Below are 21,050 nucleotides of genomic sequence, written 5' to 3'. Positions count from 1 at the left end.
CATTGCCACTTCCTTCCGAGCTGGGTGACCTTGGGCCAGTTGCTTGACCTCTCTGAACCTCCTCGGTGCCTACCTCCGGATTGCTGCGGGCTGAGCAGTAGGCCCGGCACACACTAGGCGCTCAATGAACGGGGCTGCTAAAATTATTCCTGGGGTGGGGGCGGGGCGCAGGGCCTGCAGCCAGGCCTATATTTAGCCTGGAAAGGGTGGGGGGCCGGGGAGTGGGGGTGGGGGAGACGAGGCGCGGAGGCCAGGCCAGGCGCCCCGGGGGCGGAGCCGATGACAGAGGGCTGCCGGCCCCCTCCCCCGCCCCCCCTGCCGCAGGGTCACCTTGCTGGGAGGGGAGGGCCCTCCGGGACGGGCTTCTGCTCTGTGCCTGCGGAATCTTCATCTTCCGAAACCTGGGTCTGGGGAGAGGCTGCGGGGGCCTGGGGGGGAGCGGGGTCACTGGCCCCGTGGGGGGAGCCCCCCTCGCGCCCCAGGGGGGGCCTCGCTGCTCGCTGGGGTCGGGAAGCCGCGGGGAGCCTGCCCCTGGGTGGGGGTCGGGGGAGCGGGAGGCGGGCGCGGCTCCACCCCCAACCCCGGCCGCGGAGTTTCGGGGCTGCAAATAGCGCAGTGGAATCAGTGAGTCACGGAGGCTGGAAATACCGCGCCCCCTCTTCTCCTCCCGCCTCCCCCCTGCGGCCCGAGCTGCACCGGGGAGCCAGGCACTCCGGTTTCAGCGGCGCCTGGTGGGGGCGGGTGCGGCGGGGCCTCCAGGGAGCACCCAGACTCCCCCAAGCAGCCCTGCCCTCCGGCCACGGTCCAGCCCTGCCCCGGCCCCGGGTCCCTGCGACCCCGAGCCCGCCGCCCAGCCGGTCTGGTCCCCAGGGGCCACCTGGCACAAGGCGGGCTCCAGGAGGGGAGGCGACGCTGCGGTGCAGGTGGCCCCCTCTTGCTGTCCCCGGCCCCTCCAGTGCAGTAATCATGCAGGGAGATAACTCGGGATCCCGAGGAGGAGGCCAAGGGACAGCCGCCTTTCTGTGAGGTCCTTGAGCTGCCACTCCTCGCCCCAGATCTCAAGGAAGGCAGGTCAGTTTATTCTGGGGTTTCTTCCCCTGGCAGCCTCCAGCCCCATCCCGAGGTTGAGAACTTCAGACAGGTGATCTCCCGAGGTCTGTGATTCCGTGGTTTATTGTGTGTGCAGCGTACAATGGTATGGTCCTCCCGTGTTCCCTTCCACCCCCCAGCCATCCCCTAAGGGCCCCAGAATGGCAGGGCTGAGAGGCTGCCCTATGGAACACCGACCCAAAAGGTGCAGAAGGAAGAAGCAGGCCTGGCCTCTTGCCCCAGGGGGCCTCAACCACTGTGAACCACCCCTACTCCCACCCCTCCTTCTGTAGGTTGGCGATGGAGCCAGTGTCACTGGGGGTATCTGGGGTTTCCCCAGATGAAGGCTGACCTGAGGTCCCTGCCCTGGGCTGGAGACCAGGAGGGAACTGGGTCGGGGGCTCTCCCTATGATCCAGGCACCCTCCAGCAGGAAGGTGTGGGGCAGGGTGCACAGGCCATGAGAGGCAGAATGAGGGGAACTACTCTCCAGTGCTGGGAAGGGTGGAGGCAGTTTGAGAGCAGCTTTCAAGGCCTGGGTTCAAATCCAACCTTTAATGAGTGAGCCTGGCATTCAACAGCTCAGAGACTCAGTTTCCCCAGTAATAAAAAAATCTAATTTTAGGGTACTCTGAATTCAGCCTCAACTAACAGTAATCCTCAGTACTTGAAGGACATGGCAATGTGCACATCTGTGTACTATACACACACCCAGCCTCTAGATTCATTGATTAAAGAGGGGGAAGGGTGGGAGAGGTGACTGGTGCAGGGGAAGGGTGACGAGAAGCTAGAGTCCAACCTTGAAGGCTCAAGGCCCCATCCGTGCTGTCTCTCCCACCCCAGCTGGATGACCTGTCTGCAGTGGGGGCAGCCCGGGAGCCCAGGTGTCTGGGTGTGAGGAGGCACCGGCCCCACCCCCGGCTGGGCCTAGCCTAAGGGCACAAGCACGTACCAGAGAGCAGGAGTGTTGTATAATTTATCACAAAGCAGCTCTATTGGAAAAACCCCATCTATATACAGACGTTGTGTGGCCCTGCCCTGGCACAGCTGGTGGGGGGGGGCACCAGGTAGGCAGGTGGCCTGGCAGCTGGCCCGGGGCTCGGGGAGTGGCAGAGGGGACGCTTCCCACCGTGGCTGTCCTCTCCGACTTCTCTGTCCCGCTTGGATCAGCGCCTAATATCTGCCTCTGTCTCCCCTGCTCCCCTTGGCCAAGGGAGTCCCAGGTCCCTGTCCCCTCTGCCCCTGCCCTGCAAAGACTCCAGAAATCAGAGGATTTGTTCATCTGTCTGTCCTGCAGATTATTTGCTTGCCCCAGTTCCTTTCCCCAAAGTGGGTTCTCCGGGAACTCCCTTTCCTATCTCAATCCCTTTATTCTGGATTAAGTGAAAGAGGCCACGTCTAGAATCTGGGGGCCACAGGTGAGGCAAAAGGATCCCCAGCCTGCCCTGGAGAGCAGGAGGCCTCAATTTAGGGGGATGACCAACCTCAGGGCCTGGAATTTGAGCTGAGATGTCCTGCAAGCTGTCATGAGGGTGAGGAAACTTCTCTGGCACGCCAGTGGGGGAGTCTAGGGGGAGGGGGGGGGACGGGGAGGGGGAGGCCCTCAGATTTTAATCTCCGTCCTGAAGGTCTGCTGGACGTGCTCCGTGTGCGGGTGGCGCCGGGCCCGGATGGTGAGGCTGCCATCCTCCCTCAGGGCAGAGGTCACCGAAGTGGGGTCCACGTCCTCGGGCAGCTGGCACTTGTGAGCGAAGGTGTTCATGACTGTGCCGTCAGCTGCCAGCTGGGGAAGGGGTGACGGGTCAGGGCAGGATGCTCCCCACCCCTGTCCTGCTCCTGTCAGGCCACCGCCCTTTCTCCCTAATCTTACCCCAACCAGGCCCCTACATGCCAGGGCCAGGGGGTTCTAGGCGCAGGTACAGAGGGGCTGGCCAGGGTGGCGGTGGCCGGGACAGCTATAGAAGTGCCCGGGGGAGCTCCAGTGCTTCCGAGGGGTAGGCAGGGGGCTGGGTGGGGCTGCTCAGAGAAGGAGGGGCTCCTTGGCAGAATCAGGAGCTCCCGAGCAACAGAGAAGACAGCATGGAGCAGGGCCGTGCCCTCTTGGGTGCCCAGGCACATCCAATGTCCACCGTGTGGGCTGGACGGGCGGCCCCTCCCCTGTGACTTGGGCAGCACACGGTGTCCGGAGGAGCCTGGTGGCTGAGTCACTGGCGGGGGTTGCAGGGCTGGCACGTGCTGCCCACTGGTCCTGGTGCCCACAGTCCTGGGCTTCCCTGGCAGAGGCACCGGGGGTATCCAGCCTCCCATGCTCGGGAGAGAAAGCCAGGCCAGGGAGGGTCTGGAGGGAGCCTTGGACAGACCCTCCCTGACGGGCAACTGTGGCCGTGGCCCTCTGGGGACAGCACCCCTGTTCAGGCCAGGCCACACCCTCCTCCCCAGTAGAGGCCTCCTGGCAGTCGGCACTCAGGGACCCCAGTGACCCAGTGACCCTGAGACCCGTGAGTGGAGGGAGTGTGGGGTCTGGACTGTGTCTGATCTTGGCCCGCAGGGCCCCTGCCTGGCCTCGGGTGGGGTTCAAGGATCCCACGATGGGGGCTGAACCTCTGGGTGGAGGAGGGAAGATGGGCTTGAAGGGTGTAACGTGGGGGGAGCTTTCCCCCCGCTTTCCAGGTGAGCCCCCCATGGACCCGCATGCCTGCCAGGAATGCTATCCCCACTCAGCTTCCATCCCCATCCTCTCAGCTCGCCCCTCACCTCACCTCACCTCCTCAGGTGCTCTCTGCCTGCGTCCCCCCACCCCCTCCCCTTCCCCTGAGGCTCCCACAGCTGCCCCTAGCTCCCAGAGAAAGGATCTCAGTGCCGTGGGGCAGGGAGAGGGGGGCAGTGTCCCTCTGTAACAGGAGCAAGGTCTCCAGATTGCCCTGGGAGGTTGGGGGGGCAAGAGTCAGGGTCTGGGGTCTCAGCATGGGGCATAGGAGTGGGGATGCCGGGCAGAGGGTATGGGGTGGAACCGGGGTCCAGGCAGGGTGGGCAGGCTCACCTTCTCAGCCCGCACCTCGATGTGGTTGTTGGAGGTGGTGACAATGATGTCTTCAGGTGAGAAGTCACTCACGTCCACTGCAAACTCATAGGCGTCCCCAAGGGTCTTGATGTTGCCCTGCCCCCCGGGACGGGCTGTGGGGAAGGCTGAGCTCAGCGCTGGGCAGACCTGCATCTAGAGCCTGGGTTTCAGGCTCCTCTGGGGCCCTGCCCTCATCCTCGCCTCACCTCCTGCAGCCCACCTGTCCCGCGACGGGGACGGGGATGGGGCCTGACCCAGCACAGGTGAGATGAGTGATGCCCGGAGGCGGGGTGGGGTGGGATGGGGTGGGGTGGGGTGGGTGGGGTGCTTCCCTCCCCATCCAGTCCTCCCGGGCTCCAGTGAGGACCTGGCCGCGGCCCCTGTGTGGCCTTTGGCATCACAGCTGGTCCCCTGGGTCACAACCGTTCCCTGGAGGCCAGCCTGTTCTTGTGGCCACATCTGTCTCTGTGGCCGCATCTGTTCTGGTGGCCGCACACGGCTACGGTCGTGCAGCTGGGCAGCCACATGCAGGGGGCCCCGGAGCAGGTGTCCCCTACCTGTGCGTCTCCCCCTGAGAGCCCTGACAACTTGCCTGGGAAGGCCAGGGGCTCCGAGTGGGGCCGCATGAAGCTGCCAAAATCCTCGGAAAACATGCTCAGGGCTTTCTCCATGGGCGGGTCCTGGGCAGGGAGGGCTCGGGAGGCTGAGGAGGACGAGGACGAGGATGAGGACGAGGACGAGGACGAGGACGAGGAGGAGTGGAAGCTTCTCTCCGCTCTGAAGGTGGAGGAGGTCCTGTGGCTCATCCACGGGCGGGCGGCCGGGCCCTGGCCAGGGGGCAGGGGGACAGGAGAGGGTGTGGGCAGCAGGCTCCGGGGAGCGTGCCGGGCCCCGATTGCCGGTGCTTTATAAGGCCCGACGTCCCGGGCTCGGGGCCAGCCCCTTGTCTCCCGGCTAAATTTAGGCCTCGCCTGGGCCGGGAGGGGGCTGGAAATCCTCTCCGGAGAGGCGGCCCTGCTGACAGTCCAGCACACGCGGCCGGCTGAGCTCACAGCCCAGCATTCCAGGCCGATAACTCCAGCGCGGGGCCTCCGCAGCCTGTCCCCCAGCACTCAGACCCCGTGCCTGCCCCAGGACCCCGTGTGTGTGTGTGTGTGTGTGTGTGTGTGTGTGTGTGCGCGGTGCCTCTGCCTCCCCCATCAGCCTGGGGCTCTCTAAGGACTCTGCCTCCCCCATCAGACTGCGCGCTTCTTGAGGATAGGGTTTTGTTTCCTGTCCCCTCTCCCCTAAAGTTCCAGTCCTTGGTAAGAGGGGATCTAAGTGGCGGGCAGTCAGGTTGGCGGGGGTCCAAGCCCCTGGCCCCGGGGGACAGCAGGAGACCCAAGGTCAGGAGGTAGGGGAGGGTGGAGGATCCCCACCCCTTGGACCCCTGCGTGAGGTGAGAGACTCCTTCCCTCAGGGCAGATAATGTTTACCCCCATCTCTTAGGAAAGACGGAGACAGCCCTGGGGGGGGGGGGGGTAGAATGTGCAGCTGTCCCCCTGCCCGCTCCCACGGGGACCCAGATTCCGTGCTCGCCCTCACCCCACGCTCAGGACATTTGGGGGCCCCAGAGGAGGACGCTGGCGGCCCTTGGCCGGGGTGGGAGTGGGGTCAGGACTCAGGGGAGGACAGCAGACCATTTGATAATTGTCCTTAAAGGTCTAGAAGGTTACGTTGCTGGGGACTGTCTGTGTGACCTCCAGCCCAATGGAGGTGCTCAGAGGCTGTGGTGGCGGGATTCAGCGAGAGGTAAAGGAGATCTCCCCAGGCCACTAGTCCAGCTCCGACCTCCGACCTCCTGGCTGTGAGCTTTCCAGCCCGGCCCATCCCATCCCCACACACCTCTGGGAAAAGAGGTGTTGTTCCCATTTTACAGGCAGGGAAGTGGAGCCTCACCGAGAGGGTGGGGCCTGCACGTGGGTAAGTGGGGGAGCTGGGATTGGGAGCCCGTAGGTCTGATTCAAAGCCCTCCAGGAGGCTGGGTGCCATGGGCGGTGGGGTTTCTGTTCTCTCCAAATCCTTCCTTTCCTGCCCAGACCGGCTGATTCCTCCTCTGCCACGGAGGCCTCCGTGATTGCTGCAGCCACACAGGGGCTCCAGCCCGGATGCCCATCCCAGCACCTGGCACTGTGACATGGTCTTCCTGGGTCTGTGACTTCTCTGCCATGTCCTCACTCCCCTATCAGATTGGGGTGACTCCCCCTGGTGTAGGGGTCCACCCATCCCCCCATTAGATTAGAGGCTTCGGAAGATGGGGACTGTTTTTCTTTTCTCTGCTTCTCACAGAACACCACCCTTGGGGGGTGGGGCTCCATCTAGGGGTAATTACTGGTGCCCGTGGTCTGTGGGGTGGGGGCAGGAGCTGAGTGGTCACCGGAGCAAGAGGGGTCTGTCATTCTGGTGGAGGTTCTTGCTGGGCCCGTGTCACCCATCTTGGCCAAGGGGTTCCAGTAGGGCTGCCAGGAAGTTACCAGCATGAGGCAAGATGGAAAGAGGGTAGGGGCGGGGTGGGGGGCCATGAGGCCTCCCGCCCGCCAGGGAAACAGGAGCCAGTGGCTAAATGCAGACACAGTGTCATGGTGCTGAGGGCCTGAGTCACTGCTCCTGGACGTCAGATCCCGTTACCCACCCCCGCCCACCGTTCCTCCTCCCCTTCCTCCTATCCCTGAGGCATCGCCCATAAATGTACTGGATCTACTGACCTCAGTGGCCAGGAAGGACCTCCAAAGGTCATCAGGGCCATCCCCCTGTCTCTGGGCATGCTCTCCCTCCAGATCACAGGGATGATGCACTGCCTTGAATCTCAAACCTGCCAGGGCATCCCAATCACCTGGGGGATCTTTTAACAAATGCAGACTCATCCCTCTGCATCCCAAGATTCTGATTTGGGGTCTTGGGAAGGGACTAAGTATCTGTTCCCCTCAGCTCCCCACACAGCCGGCCCACAGGCCTGTGTTTGGAAACTGCCCATCATTCAGCAGATATTTACTGAAACTTACTATGTGGGGGGCACCGTTCTAGGCTCTGGGGGAGTCATGATGAATGACCGATGAGGAGCCATGACTCCCTGGTGCTCCCAGGGCTGGGAGGTGAGGGTGTGGACATCCAGCAGCAGCCGGCCAGCTGATGCTGGCTGTGGGACTGTAGCCTACAGCTGCCTGGAGCCAGAGGCTGGGGTTTGGGATGTCAACAGGGCAGCCAGTTATCCTGTTACTGTACACGGTCACCAGGTTGGGGTGGCAAGGCGACAGTGGGCCCCGCCCCGCCTCCTACTGCATACACACATGCGCCTATTTTGGATGGACCTGGCTGGGCATCGAGGGTCAGAGAGTGGCTCGGGGTCCCAGGATTTTAACAAGCCACTGAAGGGCCATCATGATTTTCAGAGAGGAGCTTTGTCTGGGGGGAGGGAGAGAGCAGAGTTATCCCAAATCTCTTGCCCAAATCTTTCCAAAAGTGACATCAGACCCAAATCATCTGCTTTGTGCCCAAACCCTTGTCCTGACTGATTAAAGCCACAGGGCCTGTAGGAGCTCTGGGGAGGGGAAAAGCCAGACAGTCTAGATATGGGTCCAGCCTCTTCTGTGTGACTTTAGGTCAGTCGCTATACCTCTCTGACCCTCTGTCACCTGCCCAATGGTGATCCTACCCTTGACTCACAAGGAGGATGGGATGGGAGGGTGAACCGTGTTGCAGATACAAAGGGCCTGGCGTGTGGCTGGCACATAACCTGTGCGTGCTCCCTCACCCTCATGCCCTCACTCCTACCCTCTGCTGGGGCGGGCTGTCTGTGGCATTTACTCAGAAGCGCCCTGGTTTGAGAGGTAGTTCTCTGAGACTTGGGGGGCTGGCCATGAGGGTTGAGATCAAGTTCCTCCCCAGGCCCCAAATTACTGCCCCTGCTCCAGCTCACCGGTCCTCTCCCCACCTCTGAGCAAGGTGGGCAGTGCAGCAGTGCGCAGGCTCTGGAGTCCGGCAAACCCTTCAGGGACTCTAATTTCTTTAAAATGGGATAATAACGGGACGCCTGGGTGGCTCAGTAGTTGAGCGTCTGCTTTTGGTTCAGGTCATGATCCCGGGGTCCTGGGATGGAGGCCCAATCGGGCTCCCTCCAGGGAGCCTGCTTCTCCCTCTGCCTGTGTCTCTGCCTCTCTCTCTGTGTGTCTCTCCCTTTTCTGCTTTTTCAGACCCCTTCCATGTCCAGCTCTGAGAATCCAGGGCCGTGATACTCAGCCCCCGCGGATGACCCCTGCCGTGTGCAGGAGCCTCTCCCTCCCATGTCCCCACCCTGCGGCGTGGGTGAGTGCCACCCTCTGCGGGGCTCCCCTGGGTTCTGGGGAGCTCCGGCTCCTGGTCCCCCTTGGCTGTTCTGGCCTGCATGGCTCAACCGGCCTGGGCAGTTCTGGTTGGTTTGTCAAGGACATTCTTAATGGCCAGGGTAAACCCCGGCAGGGCGGGGAGGGGGGCCCCCCCGGGATGCTGATTGGTGGAGCACATACCTGTTCAGGTGCACCTGGGCTGCCGGCAGAGGCGTCTGTTAGAGGAGGGCCGGCTGGAGCCACAGCAGGGCCTACGGACAGAGGTGAGGGGCTGCTGGGTGTGGAGCCGGGCCTGGATTTGGGTGGAACCTGCCAGCGCCAGGGGCAGGCAGGGCAGGGGCAGGAGGCTGGGGGAGCTGGGAGCCAGCACCTCGTTATAGCCCTCATGGGCTGTTCTCCTGGGTCTGCTGTACACCTGCCTCTGTGGCCTGAGGAGAGAAGAGGGGGCACAGGGGTGCAAATGGGGAGTCAGAGCAGTTCATGGGGACCCTGCGGTGTGAGGGACTCTGAGGGGCAAGGGGATTGCTCTGAGTAGTGGAAGCAGCCAAGTGTGCAAGGAGGATAGGAAGTGGTGTCCACAGCAGGGGGAAGTGAGTTCTGAGGCTTGGGATCCTGTCCTGATCGATCTGCTATTGGACACAGGAACCCCAGCCCCCACCCTGCACCCTAACACACATATGCGCACCCTCAGTGACACCCCCTTAGTGATGAGGACGCACTGGACTATGTCCACTCCTGATAACTCCACACACACCTGCACTCAGGAAAACACCTCTTTTTATGTGGGAAGTAGCAGCGTGGGGAGGGCCATGTGGCAGAGTAAGGGCATTGGAGCAGCTTACCAAGGGTCTGTCTGTCTGTCCGCTCAGCGACCCCATGGAAGAGCTGGTGGGGCTGCGTGAGGGCTCCTCGGGGAGCCCCGTGAGTCTTCGGGAGCTATGGGGCCCGTGTCCCCGCGTCCGCCGAAGCATTCGAGGTGAGAGCTAGGTCCTCTCCCCATGGAAGACCCCTCAGGATATCACCCCTACCCGGACCCCACCTCCCTCACCCACCTTGAAACCCGAGAGCTGCCCTGCCTCCATGTGCCCACCATCTCCGGGTGGCAGGGAGGGAAGGGACCTGTCTGCCTGTCCATCGGCCTGTGGGTCTAGATGTCTGCTCTCGGCCTTTGGGGAAAGTAGCCCCAAAGCCTGATGGCTGTGCTGGGGGCCTTGCTCGGGGCCCAGTGGGTACAGCCTTGCCTGACCAGCACGGCCTGTAGGATAGGCCCACAGGTCTGGAGACAAGGAGGGGTCCTGCTAGACTCCTGTTCTCTAAGCTGTGCCCTGAGGAGACGCTGGAGGAAGCTGTAGCTCGCAGCACACCCTCCCCCTCCCCAGCCGGCCAGTTCAATCTTCCATGAGCCTCCAGTACGGAGTGGGGTGGGGAGGGTGCACAGGTCAAAGGTCCCCTAGCAGGGCCCATAGGCCTGTCACCTTCACTTGCCACGACTCCTGCTTCGCCCCTCCTGAGCAGAGCCCCTTCTCAGCTGCCCTGGACCTGACCCCGTGGCCATAGGCCCACACTGGGGCCTGAGCAGGCCTCCGGGGAAGGGGCTGTCCGTGCCCCGTCCCCAGCCCTGGGCTGTGACCCAGTGTCCCTGCCCTCAGGTGGCCTGGAGTGGCTGAAGCAGAAGCTGTTCCGAGTTGGGGAGGACTGGTACTTCCTGATGACCCTCGGGGTGCTCATGGCTCTGATCAGCTACACCATGAACTTCGCTATCGGGCGTGTGGTCCGAGGTAACCCCTCCCTGACACGCACACCTGCTCTGGACACAGAGTCTCACACACGCTCTCGGGATGCCACATGGGCCGCCAGGTGCATCGCGGGTGGAGGAGGGCTCGGGGTAGGGAGGAGGCCTGGGGCTAGTCCAGGCTTTGCTCTTGGCTTGCTGTGTCGTCCTGGAGAGGCTCCTGCCCCTCTCTGGGCCTCAGTTTCCTCATCGGCACAATGAACAAGAGAGACCTGAATGTTCCCAAGAGCCCTTCTTCTTCTGAGCTCTGTGCCTACCTCTTCCTGCTGCCCCCGATCCTTCTCCCGCCTCCCTCCTTGCTCTCAGCTCAGTAACTCGGGGGGAGGGCACTTGCTTAGACCCCCAGACATAGAACTGCCTTTTCCCATGCTTCAGCGGGCTCTCTCCACCCTGAGATCTCCCGGGAATGGGGGGCACAGGGCAGGAAGGTTCTAACACTCCCCCGGTAGACTTGCTCAGGTGCCATCAGGAGGACCTGCTGTGCACCATGCCCCGGACATCATTTGAGGGCTTTCTCACAATGACCCTATGAGGAGGTCCCACCACTAGCCTATTGGACAGATGAGGAAACAGGCTCACAGAGGTTACGTCACATGCGCAAAGTCATCCAGTAGGTAGTGGCAGCCGCAGGATCTGGATCCAGGGTCCTATTCCTGCCTCCATCTGGGCATCTGCCACTCGCGGGGTGGCCCTGGGCCTCCCGTCTTTGAGCCTCCATTTCCTGGTCAGTGGACACCTGAGGGCCGCAGAGCCTATGACGGCTCCCTGACTCCTCGGTGTCTCCAGCACACAAGTGGCTATACCGGGAGATTGGGGACAGCCACCTGCTCCGGTATCTCTCCTGGACCGTGTACCCTGTGGCCCTGGTCTCCTTCTCCTCCGGCTTCTCCCAGAGCATCACGCCCTTCTCCGGAGGTGAGCCATTTGTCGCGGTGCCCAACCGCGGTGCCTGGTGCCAGAGCCTTTTCATATCCCTCTGGGCTTCTGGGGGGAGGCAGGAAGCAGTGACCCCATTTCACAGCCAGAGAAGCCAGCCTCAGAAGAGTCACGCTGCTTGCCCCAGAGTCACACCGTGAGAAGGCCAGATTTTGACTTTTGGGTCACTGCTGGCCCTACTTCCTTTGCGAGGGCGCCTCTGGGCCGCGACGGGGAGCACTGGTGGCAGGCTCCCCAGGGAGGGGTTCCCGGGGGCGCTCAGCTCCCCCAGGCCTCTCAGCTCTGCCTCCAGCTCCAGGCCAGCACTGGGGAGCTCCAGGGGTGCATCCAGGGGTGGCCTGAGATCCTACCCCGGGTTCCCCCCATTGTGCCATAGCCCCCCAGCTGTGCCATGGGCTCAGCTGGAATGACACATGCAGCTCCTGTCCCCTCTCTGACCCTCAGCTGCCCCATGTGCAAATGAGTTCATGTACCCTAACTCAGGGTTTGGAGGGCCTGACACGATCATGATGCGAAACATTTTGGGCAAGGTGAAATGTTAAGAGTTTAATCTAGGCACTGTCCCTGCTCTTCCCCCTGTCCATCCCCTGCCAAGGTTCCGGAATCCCGGAGCTGAAGACTATCCTGTCAGGCGTGGTGTTGGAGGACTACCTGGATATCAAGAATTTCGGGGCCAAGGTGGCGGGCCTCACCTGCACCCTGGCCACGGGCAGCACCATCTTCCTGGGCAAAGTGGTATGGGCAGGGGCCAGAGCACCCCCACCCCGCCCTGCCCTCTCTGCCTTCTCCCCCAGCCCCACAGAAGCTGAGTCACTGGGGAGGACTCAGGCCAGTGCCTGCCTTCAGGGGTTCAGACCTGGGGACGAGGCAGGTTGGGTCCCCAGAGTGTGACAAGAGAGCTGGGGAGACGGAGGGCAAGGGAGCCATGAGCAGCCGTGTAGGTCTGGATGAGGCTCCCTCTGCACACCCCCCAGCCCTGGGCCCCAAAGGGGGGAGCACGGGCTCTGACTCCCGACCAGAGGCGAGTCCCGTGCCCTGTGCCCACACCTCCCCTGGCAGGGCCCCTTCGTGCACCTGTCTGTGATGATCGCTGCCTACCTGGGCCGTGTGCACATCAAGACGATTGGGGAGTCTGAGGTAATGGGGACAGAGGGCCCCCCTTGGAGGAACGAGAGGGAGGGAAGGGTGGGGGTTGACTCTGAGCCCCAGCCTCGGGATCCCCCCAGAACAAGAGTAAGCAGAACGAGATGCTGGTGGCAGCGGCAGCGGTGGGCGTGGCCACGGTGTTTGCGGCACCCTTCAGTGGTGAGACCCTCCCTCCCGCCCCTCCCTTGCACCCCGGGGCCCCCCACGCCCCTCCTGCCCCCTGGCCCTGCGGATGGCCCCACTCATTCCTCTGTCCAGCTGAGAGCCCTGGAGGAGGGGTGGGCGCTAATTCAGGTCTCAGTTCTTCCTGCAAGTCCTTTGAGGGCACAGCCACCCCAGGGTGGGGTGGAGGTGGGTGTCAGGACGCCTCCGGGTTACATCAGGCAGACTTGGGGTTGAGGTCCAGCTCCCCCGTGTCACCCTGGCCCAGTGAGTTCAGCTCTCTGAGCCTCGTCTCCTTGTCTGTGAAATGGGGATAATTGGCCCACGCCACGGGGCTGCTGGAGGGATTGAGACAGCCCAGGAGGGCACATCCAGGTGTGCTCTCTGGGCTCCTGCCTGCCCTCCCTCACTCCGCTCAGGCCCAAAGAGGGGGTGGGGGTAGCCCCGTCTGTGCAGGGCTGTAGGGGAACAGGACCGGAGGGGCCAGGGCGCTGGGATGGATGGAGTGGGGCTCTGTCTAAGCTCCGCATCACCTTCAGGCGTCCTGTTCAGCATTGAGGTCATGTCTTCCCACTTCTCCGTCTGGGATTACTGGAGGGGCTTCTTCGCTGCCACCTGCGGGGCCTTCATGTTCCGCCTCCTGGCCGTCTTCAACAGCGAGCAGGGTGCGTCCCCCGCAGACCGCTTGACCCATACTGGGCGTGGAAGGGCAGGGGGCCCCGAGAGTACAGGGGGGCAGAGGGGAACAAGGCGACAAGGGCTGGTTGTTGGGGCCTTGAATGCCAGGTAAGGGTATTTGGGGCAGAACTTAGCACCCCCTCCACACTCCTGCTTGTTAAGTCTGGGACTTGGGTTTGGCTGGGGTTGGGCCTCGGGCCCTGATCATTGCCCTCCTTCCCCAGAGACCATCACCTCCCTCTACAAGACCAATTTCAGGGTGGATGTTCCCTTCGACCTGCCAGAGATCTTCTTTTTTGTGGCACTGGGGTGAGTGAGCGCCTTGGGCCCCTTGGGAGCCCAGCTGGGGGCCGCTCTGGTTCCTGGGACGGGCTCTGGACTCCCCTTCCCTCTGCAGGGCCATCTGTGGTATCCTGAGCTGCGCTTACCTCTTCTGTCAGCGAACATTCCTTGGTTTTGTCAAGACCAACCGGGTCACCTCCAAGCTGCTGGCCACCAGGTGGGCTCTGGGCAGGGACTGGGGACCTCTCAGGGAGGACGACCCCCCCAGCCTCCTGAGCCCACAGCTCCCACTCTCTGTTCTGTCATCCTCCTGCGGAGCCCCCCGAGCCTTCCTAGTCCACACCCCACTTATGAAGCCCTTACACCCCCTAACACTCCACAATCACCGCCCCCCAGCTTGTGGAGCTACCAGCCCCTCCATGTGCTCCCCAGTCCCCCTGAGTCCTCCGTCGCAGGCTTGCAGCCCACACAAATCCCTACTCTCCCACAGAGCCTGCAGCCCTAATTGAGCCCTGCCCCTCCCCAAACTTTGCCTGCCCCCTGCCATTGGCATCCGCCCAGGCTGCCACACATGGCTCCCCATGGCCTGCTGGGGCTCCGTCCCCAACTCTCCAATCAGCTGGGTTGTGGGGGGCAGGCTGACCCCCACAGGCTTCTTTCCCTGGGCGGGGAGTGGGGCTGGCCTGTGTCCCCCCCCCCCCCCCCCCGCTCCGGTTTCTGCCTCAGTGCGGCCCTTGGTGTGTGGGGGCCTGCTCCTGCCCGGTGCCCCCTCCATGGGGTGGGGGAAGAAGAGGGCTGGCCTGGAGCTTACCCCCCACCCCCCCACCGCCCCACAGCAAACCTCTGTATTCCGCCCTGGCGGCCTTGGTTCTGGCCTCCATCACCTACCCCCCTGGCGTGGGCCGCTTCCTGGCCTCTCGGGTAAGGGGCGCTGGGCTGGGGCGGCGGGAGTGGGGAGCTCCCATCGGTTACCCACACTGTGCCCGGCATCTCGCTTCATCTGTAAGGCGAAGCCTGTGGGGCATCCTCACGTTCCAGATGAGGACACTGCAGCCCCGGGCAGGGGGGAGGAGGGAAGGGGGCGGAGGGTCAGAGCCCTTCCCAAGGAGGGAAGTAGCAGAGGAGGCTTTGAGGCGGGCTCGGGGTGCGGGGTGGCAGGAAGGCTGCAGGGTTCCGGCCCGTCCCCCGCACCAGCTGTCCATGAGGGAGCATCTGGACTCACTGTTCGACAACCACTCGTGGGCGCTGATGACCAGGAACTCATCCCCGCCCTGGCCCCAGGAGCTCGACCCCCAGAACCTGTGGTTTGAATGGTACCACCCGCGCTTCACCATCTTTGGGACCCTCACCTTCTTTCTGGTTATGAAGGTGGGTGCCGGGGCCCCCGGGGTTGTGCAGAGTGAGGCCGGCCTTGGACGGGGTGGGGAGCCGTGCCTCCCATTGCGTGGGCGCCCGGGCCTTCCACCCAGGCTGCCTGACCTGCCTCCGGCCAGCTCTGACCGGGCCAAGTGGCTGGGGTTCTGAGCCTCGGTTTCCTCATCTTTCAAATGGGAGAGTCGCTGTGCCTACCTCAAAGGGAAGGTTGAAAGGCAAGAAAGGAAAGCCCTTGGCGAGGTGCCAGGCACACAGCAGGCTCTTTGTCGGGGTGGGTTTCCTGCCTTGGGTCAGTGCCCGGCCTGGACAGCCTCCTCCCTGGGCAAGTGCCCCGTCCCCTGGCCATCCCCCTCTCGGCCGCTCTCGTCCAGTTGCCTCTAACCTCTGCTGCTCCCGCAGTTCTGGATGCTGATTCTGGCCACCACCATCCCGATGCCCGCTGGGTACTTCATGCCCATATTCATCTTCGGTGAGCCTGGGGTTCCCGGGGTCTGCGATGATCAGGGTTACTGGGCCATGGTTCCTGGCTCTCTCCCTCCCCCCCACCCCGTCAGATGGTACTGACGCTGGTCCCCAGGCACGGAGGGGTGTGGGGGCCACGTCAGCCTGGCTCCCCCACCTCCCCCTTTCTGTGGCCAGGAGCTGCCATCGGGCGCCTCATAGGGGAGGCCCTTGCTCTCGCCTTCCCCGAGGGCATCGTGGCCGGAGGGGTCACCAACCCCATCATGCCTGGGGGGTACGCCCTGGCAGGTGAGTGGGCTGGGTCCACCCCCAGAGGGCAGACTTTGGGGGACTGAGGGGCAGGGCACCAAATGAGCCCCCTCCCCTGAGCCCCCGTTATTCCCTCCAGCTCCTGTCTTGTCCCTGGTTTCCCATCCTCTCCCTCACATGCCCCCCCTCCCCGAGCCCAGGCCCCAGGGCACCTCCAGCAGTGGACAGGTCCCCCCAGCGCGAGGCCCCCTGCCCTCCGCGTGAGGCTGGCCTCTGGCCTAAGCCACCCACCCTGGCTCTGCCCCTGGCAGGGGCTGCGGCCTTCTCGGGGGCCGTGACCCACACCATCTCCACGGCGCTGCTGGCCTTCGAGCTGACGGGCCAGATCGTACACGCACTGCCCGTGTTGATGGCCGTGCTGGCGGCCAACGCCATCGCCCAGAGCTGCCAGCCCTCCTTCTACGACGGCACCATCATCGTCAAGAAGCTGCCATACCTTCCATGGATCCGAGGCCGAAAAATCAGGTGAGAGGAGCCCACGTTGCTCTGGCTGATGAGGGTGAAGGCCTCCTCACCACCCCCGCAGAAAACCTCACTGTGGTGGACCTTGGACATGGGGGGGCCTGGAAGGGGCCAGCACACAGCCACGTCGTCTCCACTCTCTCCAGCTCCCTGCATGCCCCTGGGCAAGTGCTTGGACCCCTGGCCTCAGTGTCTCATTGGTCATCAGTCTGTCTACACAACAGGACAGCTGTTGCCCGTTTGCTGGACACTGGGGCACAGAGAGGTGCCGCGCCTTGCCCCTGTCACACAGAGTCAGCACCAGATCTGGGAGGTCCCCTCCTCTCTCCCACTCCTGCTCTGCTGTCCTTGCTGGGACGTTGGGGGCTGGAATCAGGCTTTGGAATCCCGCTTGGCCAGGCAGGACGAGAGCCGCCTGTTCCCGGAGAAGCAGGACTAAGAGGCTCTGAGAGTCTCAGGTCCCAGGCCCAGCTCCAAGCGTGTGCAAGCCGTCACCTTGGTGCACACCTTAGTTTCTCCATCTGTAAAATGGGAGTGGCGGCTCCAGTGATTTTCAAACTTTAAAACTTTCTTTTCCTCTTTTGCCATAAAATGTTTCTTCAAACAAAACTCTCCAGGGAAGGCTGCTGAGTAAAACAGACCGGAGCGGAGCCGGTCTTGGGGGTGATGGGGGTTCGGGGGCTGGGAATCCAGAGCCAGGCCATGGGTGAGCTGTCCCCAAGTTCCTCCCCACCTTGGGGTTCCAGGAGCTGCTCATCCTAGGACTCTCTCAGCGCCTGCCCACACCCAAGAACCAGCCCCACCAGCCAGGTACCCCTGCCTCATCCTGAGGTCCGGAGATCCCCTCGCTCCAGGACCTGAGGGGAGCACCCGTCTGCCTGCAGCTCCCACCGTGTGATTGTGGAGCACTTCATGAACCGTACCATCGCCACGCTGGCCAAGGACACGCCGCTGGAGGAAGTGGCCAGGATCGTGACCTCCACAGACATGGCCAAGTTCTTCCTGGTGGAGAGCACAGGTGCCCAGCAGGAAGGGGGGAGCACGGGTAGGGAGGGGACATTCCCTCTACTTTTGTCTTTGGCCTTCGAGGGTCAGGTCCAGGAGGGGGGAAGCAGGGCATTGGACCTGCTAGTCACCTGGATCTGAACCTTATCTCTGCAACGGTGCACCTGTGGGCAGGTCATTTCACCTTTCTGAGCCTCAGTTTCCTCGCTGGTAAAATGGAGACAATGACCTCCCTAACTTGGGGTGGTTGACGTGTTTAAAAGAGATGAGAGGAGGCTTGTAAGGCACTCCATGGGTAGCTTTAGGAATTCTAGAAGCCAGGCCTGGTGTGCTTGGGAGTGGGGGTAAAATGATGGGAACATGAGGTGTCGAAAGACTCCTTACCTGGGCCTCTCCTTCAAGCATTCCTCAGCTAACTCATCTCTCCTGAAACCCTGTTGCCATGAGAAAAATGTCTTTTTAAAGAAAAATGAATGGGTGCTTTTGTGGAAAGGACGCACAAGCTGAATCTCGGGGAACTATCTAGTGAGAGCCTCATTTCTCCATTGGGACAAGTACAGTAAGAATAAGAAAGATTTGGGTGGAGGGAGGCAGCCATGTCCACTCAGGGCCGCTGTCAGCCCACATGTGCAAGGTACGCACTTGGAAGGCATAGAACAGCTGGATTTTGAGTCCTACTCATCCTTTGGGCAGTTACCTTGTTCAGTGAGCAACCTGCCCAACCGTATGGGTTACCCCTCATATCTCCTCCCCCTCAAGAGGCCATAAAGCCATTTATGAGCAGCAGAACCATGGGCAAACCCTGTAAGCTCTCTGAAGTGCAGTTTCCCCACCTGGGAAATAGAGACCAGCATGGAGTTGTCAGAGGTTCTCATCCCAAATGCCAGGCCCTCTCCCCACTCAGATTGGGATACAGTTAACATTATCCCACAGAATACACCAAATATGCCATTTTGGAAATATTTGCATATGGATGACTCCTCCAAGAGGCTTGACCTCCTGGAACAAAGACAAAACTGGCCTCTAAGACAAAGTCTGCTTCTACCCTTAGAGCCACAGGAAGCAAAGAGCTCCCCCACCAGCACAGGCCCAGGCTATGGGACCCTGATGCTCACCGAGAAATTGTTGTTGTTTTTTAACGGGAGAGCATCTCTGCGTCTAGCTGTGAGGTTTTGATTTTACCTGACAAGAAGGAAAAATGCCAGGCTGCCCCCTCAGAACCTGCCAACTCCGGTGATAGCCCGGAGTGAGGCTTGCCAAGCCCTCAGCCCACAGTAGGACCTCAGAGCATGATGGCCTTCGGGGTTCACACTTCCACCGGGCTGAGACACATGTGAAATTTTTGGTGGGAAATGAGGGGCAAAGCCCAAGCCTGACGCATGGATGTCTTCATGCAGTGTCCCAAACCCGCTCCTGCCTTGAGACCCTGCCGCATGGGGAATCAGGGTGGGCAGGTGACCTCTCGGCCCCCTGGCAGCCTTACCCAGCCGCCCTCAATTACCCCACCTCCACACCAGAAGCTCAGTGACCTGGGGCAGGATGATTAACCTCTCCGTGTCTCTGAGCCTCAGCTTCCTCTTCTGTAAAATGCGCGGCAATAGCTCCCGACCCAGAGGGCTGCTGTAGGTTCCTGAGGGACATGGGAATGCCTGGTACGGTTCTTGGCACATAGTCGCTGCCCAGTAAATGTGTCTTCTTCCTAATGTGGCTCTCTCCCTCTCCGCTTGTGCAGAGTCTCAGATCCTGGTGGGCACAGTGGGAAGGGCCCACTTGGTGCAGGCACTCCAGGCTGAGCCACCTTCCTGGGCTTCAGGACGCCAGGTGAGTACTCGTATGGGGTGTCAGGATGGGGAGTGGTGAGCAGGGGAGTGAGGGGGACGCCTTGGGGAAGGGTGGTTTGAGAGGGACAGCCTGGAGGAGGCAGAGGCTGGCCCAGGGCCCCATAATCCTTCCCCCACCCCCAGCGGTGCCTCCAGGACATCTTGGCAGGGGGCTGTCCCCTGGAGCCAGTGACCCTGCAGCTGACTCCGGAGACCTCTCTGCACCAGGTAATGGGTTCGGGCAGACAATGACAGTGGGATAAAGGGGAAGAGCCCAAGAGGGGAATTTAGGGTCTAGCTTTCTTGGCACCCTGTGGCTCTCTGGGTCTGTATCCTCATCTGTAGAATGAGCAGAGTGGTCCTTGTCCTCTCTGTCCCTCATTCCTAGGGATCTTGGGATGATGCAAAGACTAGGGGGGAGGGAGAGCTTGGGTGGAGAGAGACAGTAGTTAAAAATATGTTTTTGCATATGAGGGTCCATGTGGGTCTCAATTTCAGGTCTCCTACATTCTCCCTGTGTGATCCATGTGGGCAATTACCTGGTCACTCCGAATGCTGATCCCTCCCTACCCTGCACAACAGGGGCTTTGGCACATGGGGTTGGGAGGGGCACAAGCAGGTTGAGGACCGTGCAGGTGGCCTCAGCTCCTCTGTGGAGCCCGATGATCTCCCTAAATAAACCGGTCCTGTCCATTGGTCCCTCGTGTGGACTCTGGAGACCCCAGGTGGCCGCAGAGGACATTGCGGGCCCAGGTCCATTACTACGCCCCGCCCCTTTCCCAGGCTCTAAGACAGGGGCGTGGGGACAGAGGCCTGGCTGGAGCCTCCACCTCGGCTCACAGCCCTGGGCGTGGGAGATACTGAAGCCAGGGGTGTGGACTGAGCACCACTCGTCCTCTGACGTTTCTGACCACTCCTCCTCCAGGCACACAACCTCTTTGAGCTGTTGAACCTTCAGTCCCTCCCTGTGACGTCTCTGGGCAGAGCTGTGGGCTCCGTGTCTTGGGTGGAGGTACGAGGGCCCCAGGGTCAGAGCCAGGCAGAGGAGCCATCCTTCAGCAGGTGGGGTGGCTGTGTTGGGGGGGACACCAGTATCCTCCCATCCAAATTTAGAGAGGCCTCATTGGATTCTGACGAGCCCCACTTTTTGGCCTAGAGAGCCTGGCCGTGGTTTTGTGGCCCCTGGCCAGCCCCGCCATTCCCTGGGCCTAAATGATCACATCTGTGCAGTGGGGAGGCCCTGGCTTTAACATCTACCCCCGAATCAACCCTGAGGGCAGCCAGACAATGCTGGAATCCCCACTCTCAGCCTCCCCTACACCCTCCCTCCCCCAAACCCCTCTTTCTCTGTTCTAGTTGAAGAAAGCAATTTCTAACCTGACAAACCCGCCAGCCCCAAAGTGAGCCAGCCCAGCAAGATGAAACAGGGTGGCCCGGCCGCCCTGGTGAAGGAGATGGGGCAGGGACCCTGCGCCTCCTCCCCATCACCACAGTCCCTCCCCTCCAGCCCGGCTCAGTTCCTCCTCGGGGAAGCAGGCAGCGCTCACCATGCTCCATCCTGGGTGGCACGAAGCGCTCCATCCCGCAAAGGACAAATCCCACACTGGACCGAGCAGGATGCGAGACCGCAGAAAGCCTGTGGACACTGGGTGCTCATTGAAGAGTCACCAAGTCCACAGTGAAGACATTGGTGTACGGCTGTCACCGAGGGTGGGCACAGATGCCCTGTGAGGGCTGTGGGACTCCCAACCAGAGGCTCCAGAGAAAAATAAAGCTGGTTCCCGGAGCTGTAGATCCTCTCCCAGCTCTGAGGGTGTGGACCGATGTGTGCGGGCCCTGGGCGAGCTCTTGGGGCCCCCTGGTGGCCACGTAGGCATCGCAGGCCTGGGACCCTGGCTTCCCACGGCTGGCCTGTGCCCCCTCCGTGGCTGGGAGACAGGGTAGGAGACCAGGCCCCCCACCAGGTCTTATGCTGCTTGTCCTCATGTATAGGAAGGACCTTCTGGGCCCCAGTGGCTCAGCGGTTTAGCGCCACCTTTGGCCCAGGGTCTGATCCTGGAGACCCGGGATCGAGTCCCTTGTTGGGCTCCTTGCATGGAGCCTGCTTCTCCC

General features: G+C 62.0%; 2 protein-coding genes across 4 annotated transcripts; one reads left to right on the top strand and one right to left on the bottom strand.

Annotated features, from left to right (window-relative positions):
* Nucleotides 1-1,155: 1,155 nt before the first annotated feature.
* On the bottom strand, nt 1,156-5,254 carry HSPB7 (heat shock protein family B (small) member 7). Its single transcript, XM_025447192.3, has 3 exons — nt 4,742-5,254; nt 4,129-4,262; nt 1,156-2,871 (listed from the first exon to the last, which is right to left on the bottom strand). The coding sequence occupies exons 1-3, from the start codon at nt 4,953-4,955 to the stop codon at nt 2,692-2,694; spliced, it is 528 nt and encodes a 175-aa protein (XP_025302977.1). The 5' UTR covers nt 4,956-5,254; the 3' UTR covers nt 1,156-2,691.
* On the top strand, nt 4,397-20,730 carry CLCNKA (chloride voltage-gated channel Ka). Of its 3 annotated transcripts, none has more exons than XM_049106899.1 (22): nt 4,397-4,412; nt 8,379-8,490; nt 8,699-8,773; nt 9,380-9,486; nt 10,160-10,288; nt 11,089-11,217; nt 11,834-11,973; nt 12,298-12,375; nt 12,465-12,543; nt 13,086-13,211; nt 13,449-13,533; nt 13,622-13,723; nt 14,343-14,427; nt 14,701-14,874; nt 15,280-15,349; nt 15,520-15,630; nt 15,903-16,116; nt 16,998-17,131; nt 18,851-18,939; nt 19,083-19,166; nt 19,864-19,950; nt 20,295-20,730. In XM_049106899.1, exons 4-22 carry the CDS (start codon nt 9,387-9,389, stop codon nt 20,340-20,342), a joined length of 2,064 nt encoding a protein of 687 aa, XP_048962856.1. In that variant the 5' UTR covers nt 4,397-4,412; nt 8,379-8,490; nt 8,699-8,773; nt 9,380-9,386; the 3' UTR covers nt 20,343-20,730. The 3 variants fall into 3 exon arrangements, with proteins under 3 accessions (XP_048962856.1, XP_025302971.1, XP_048962855.1); XM_025447186.3 differs by lacking the exon at nt 4,397-4,412 and adding an exon at nt 5,354-5,453; XM_049106898.1 differs by lacking the exon at nt 4,397-4,412 and having other exon boundaries at nt 6,857-8,490.
* The last annotated feature ends 320 nt before the right edge of the window (nt 20,731-21,050 follow it).

The sequence above is a fragment of the Canis lupus genome, chromosome 2, assembly GCF_003254725.2.
Source record: "Canis lupus dingo isolate Sandy chromosome 2, ASM325472v2, whole genome shotgun sequence".
In the NCBI taxonomy this organism is placed as follows: domain Eukaryota; kingdom Metazoa; phylum Chordata; class Mammalia; order Carnivora; family Canidae; genus Canis; species Canis lupus.
Note: the sequence above shows the minus strand (reverse complement) of the source record. Positions and strands in the feature narration are given on the sequence as shown.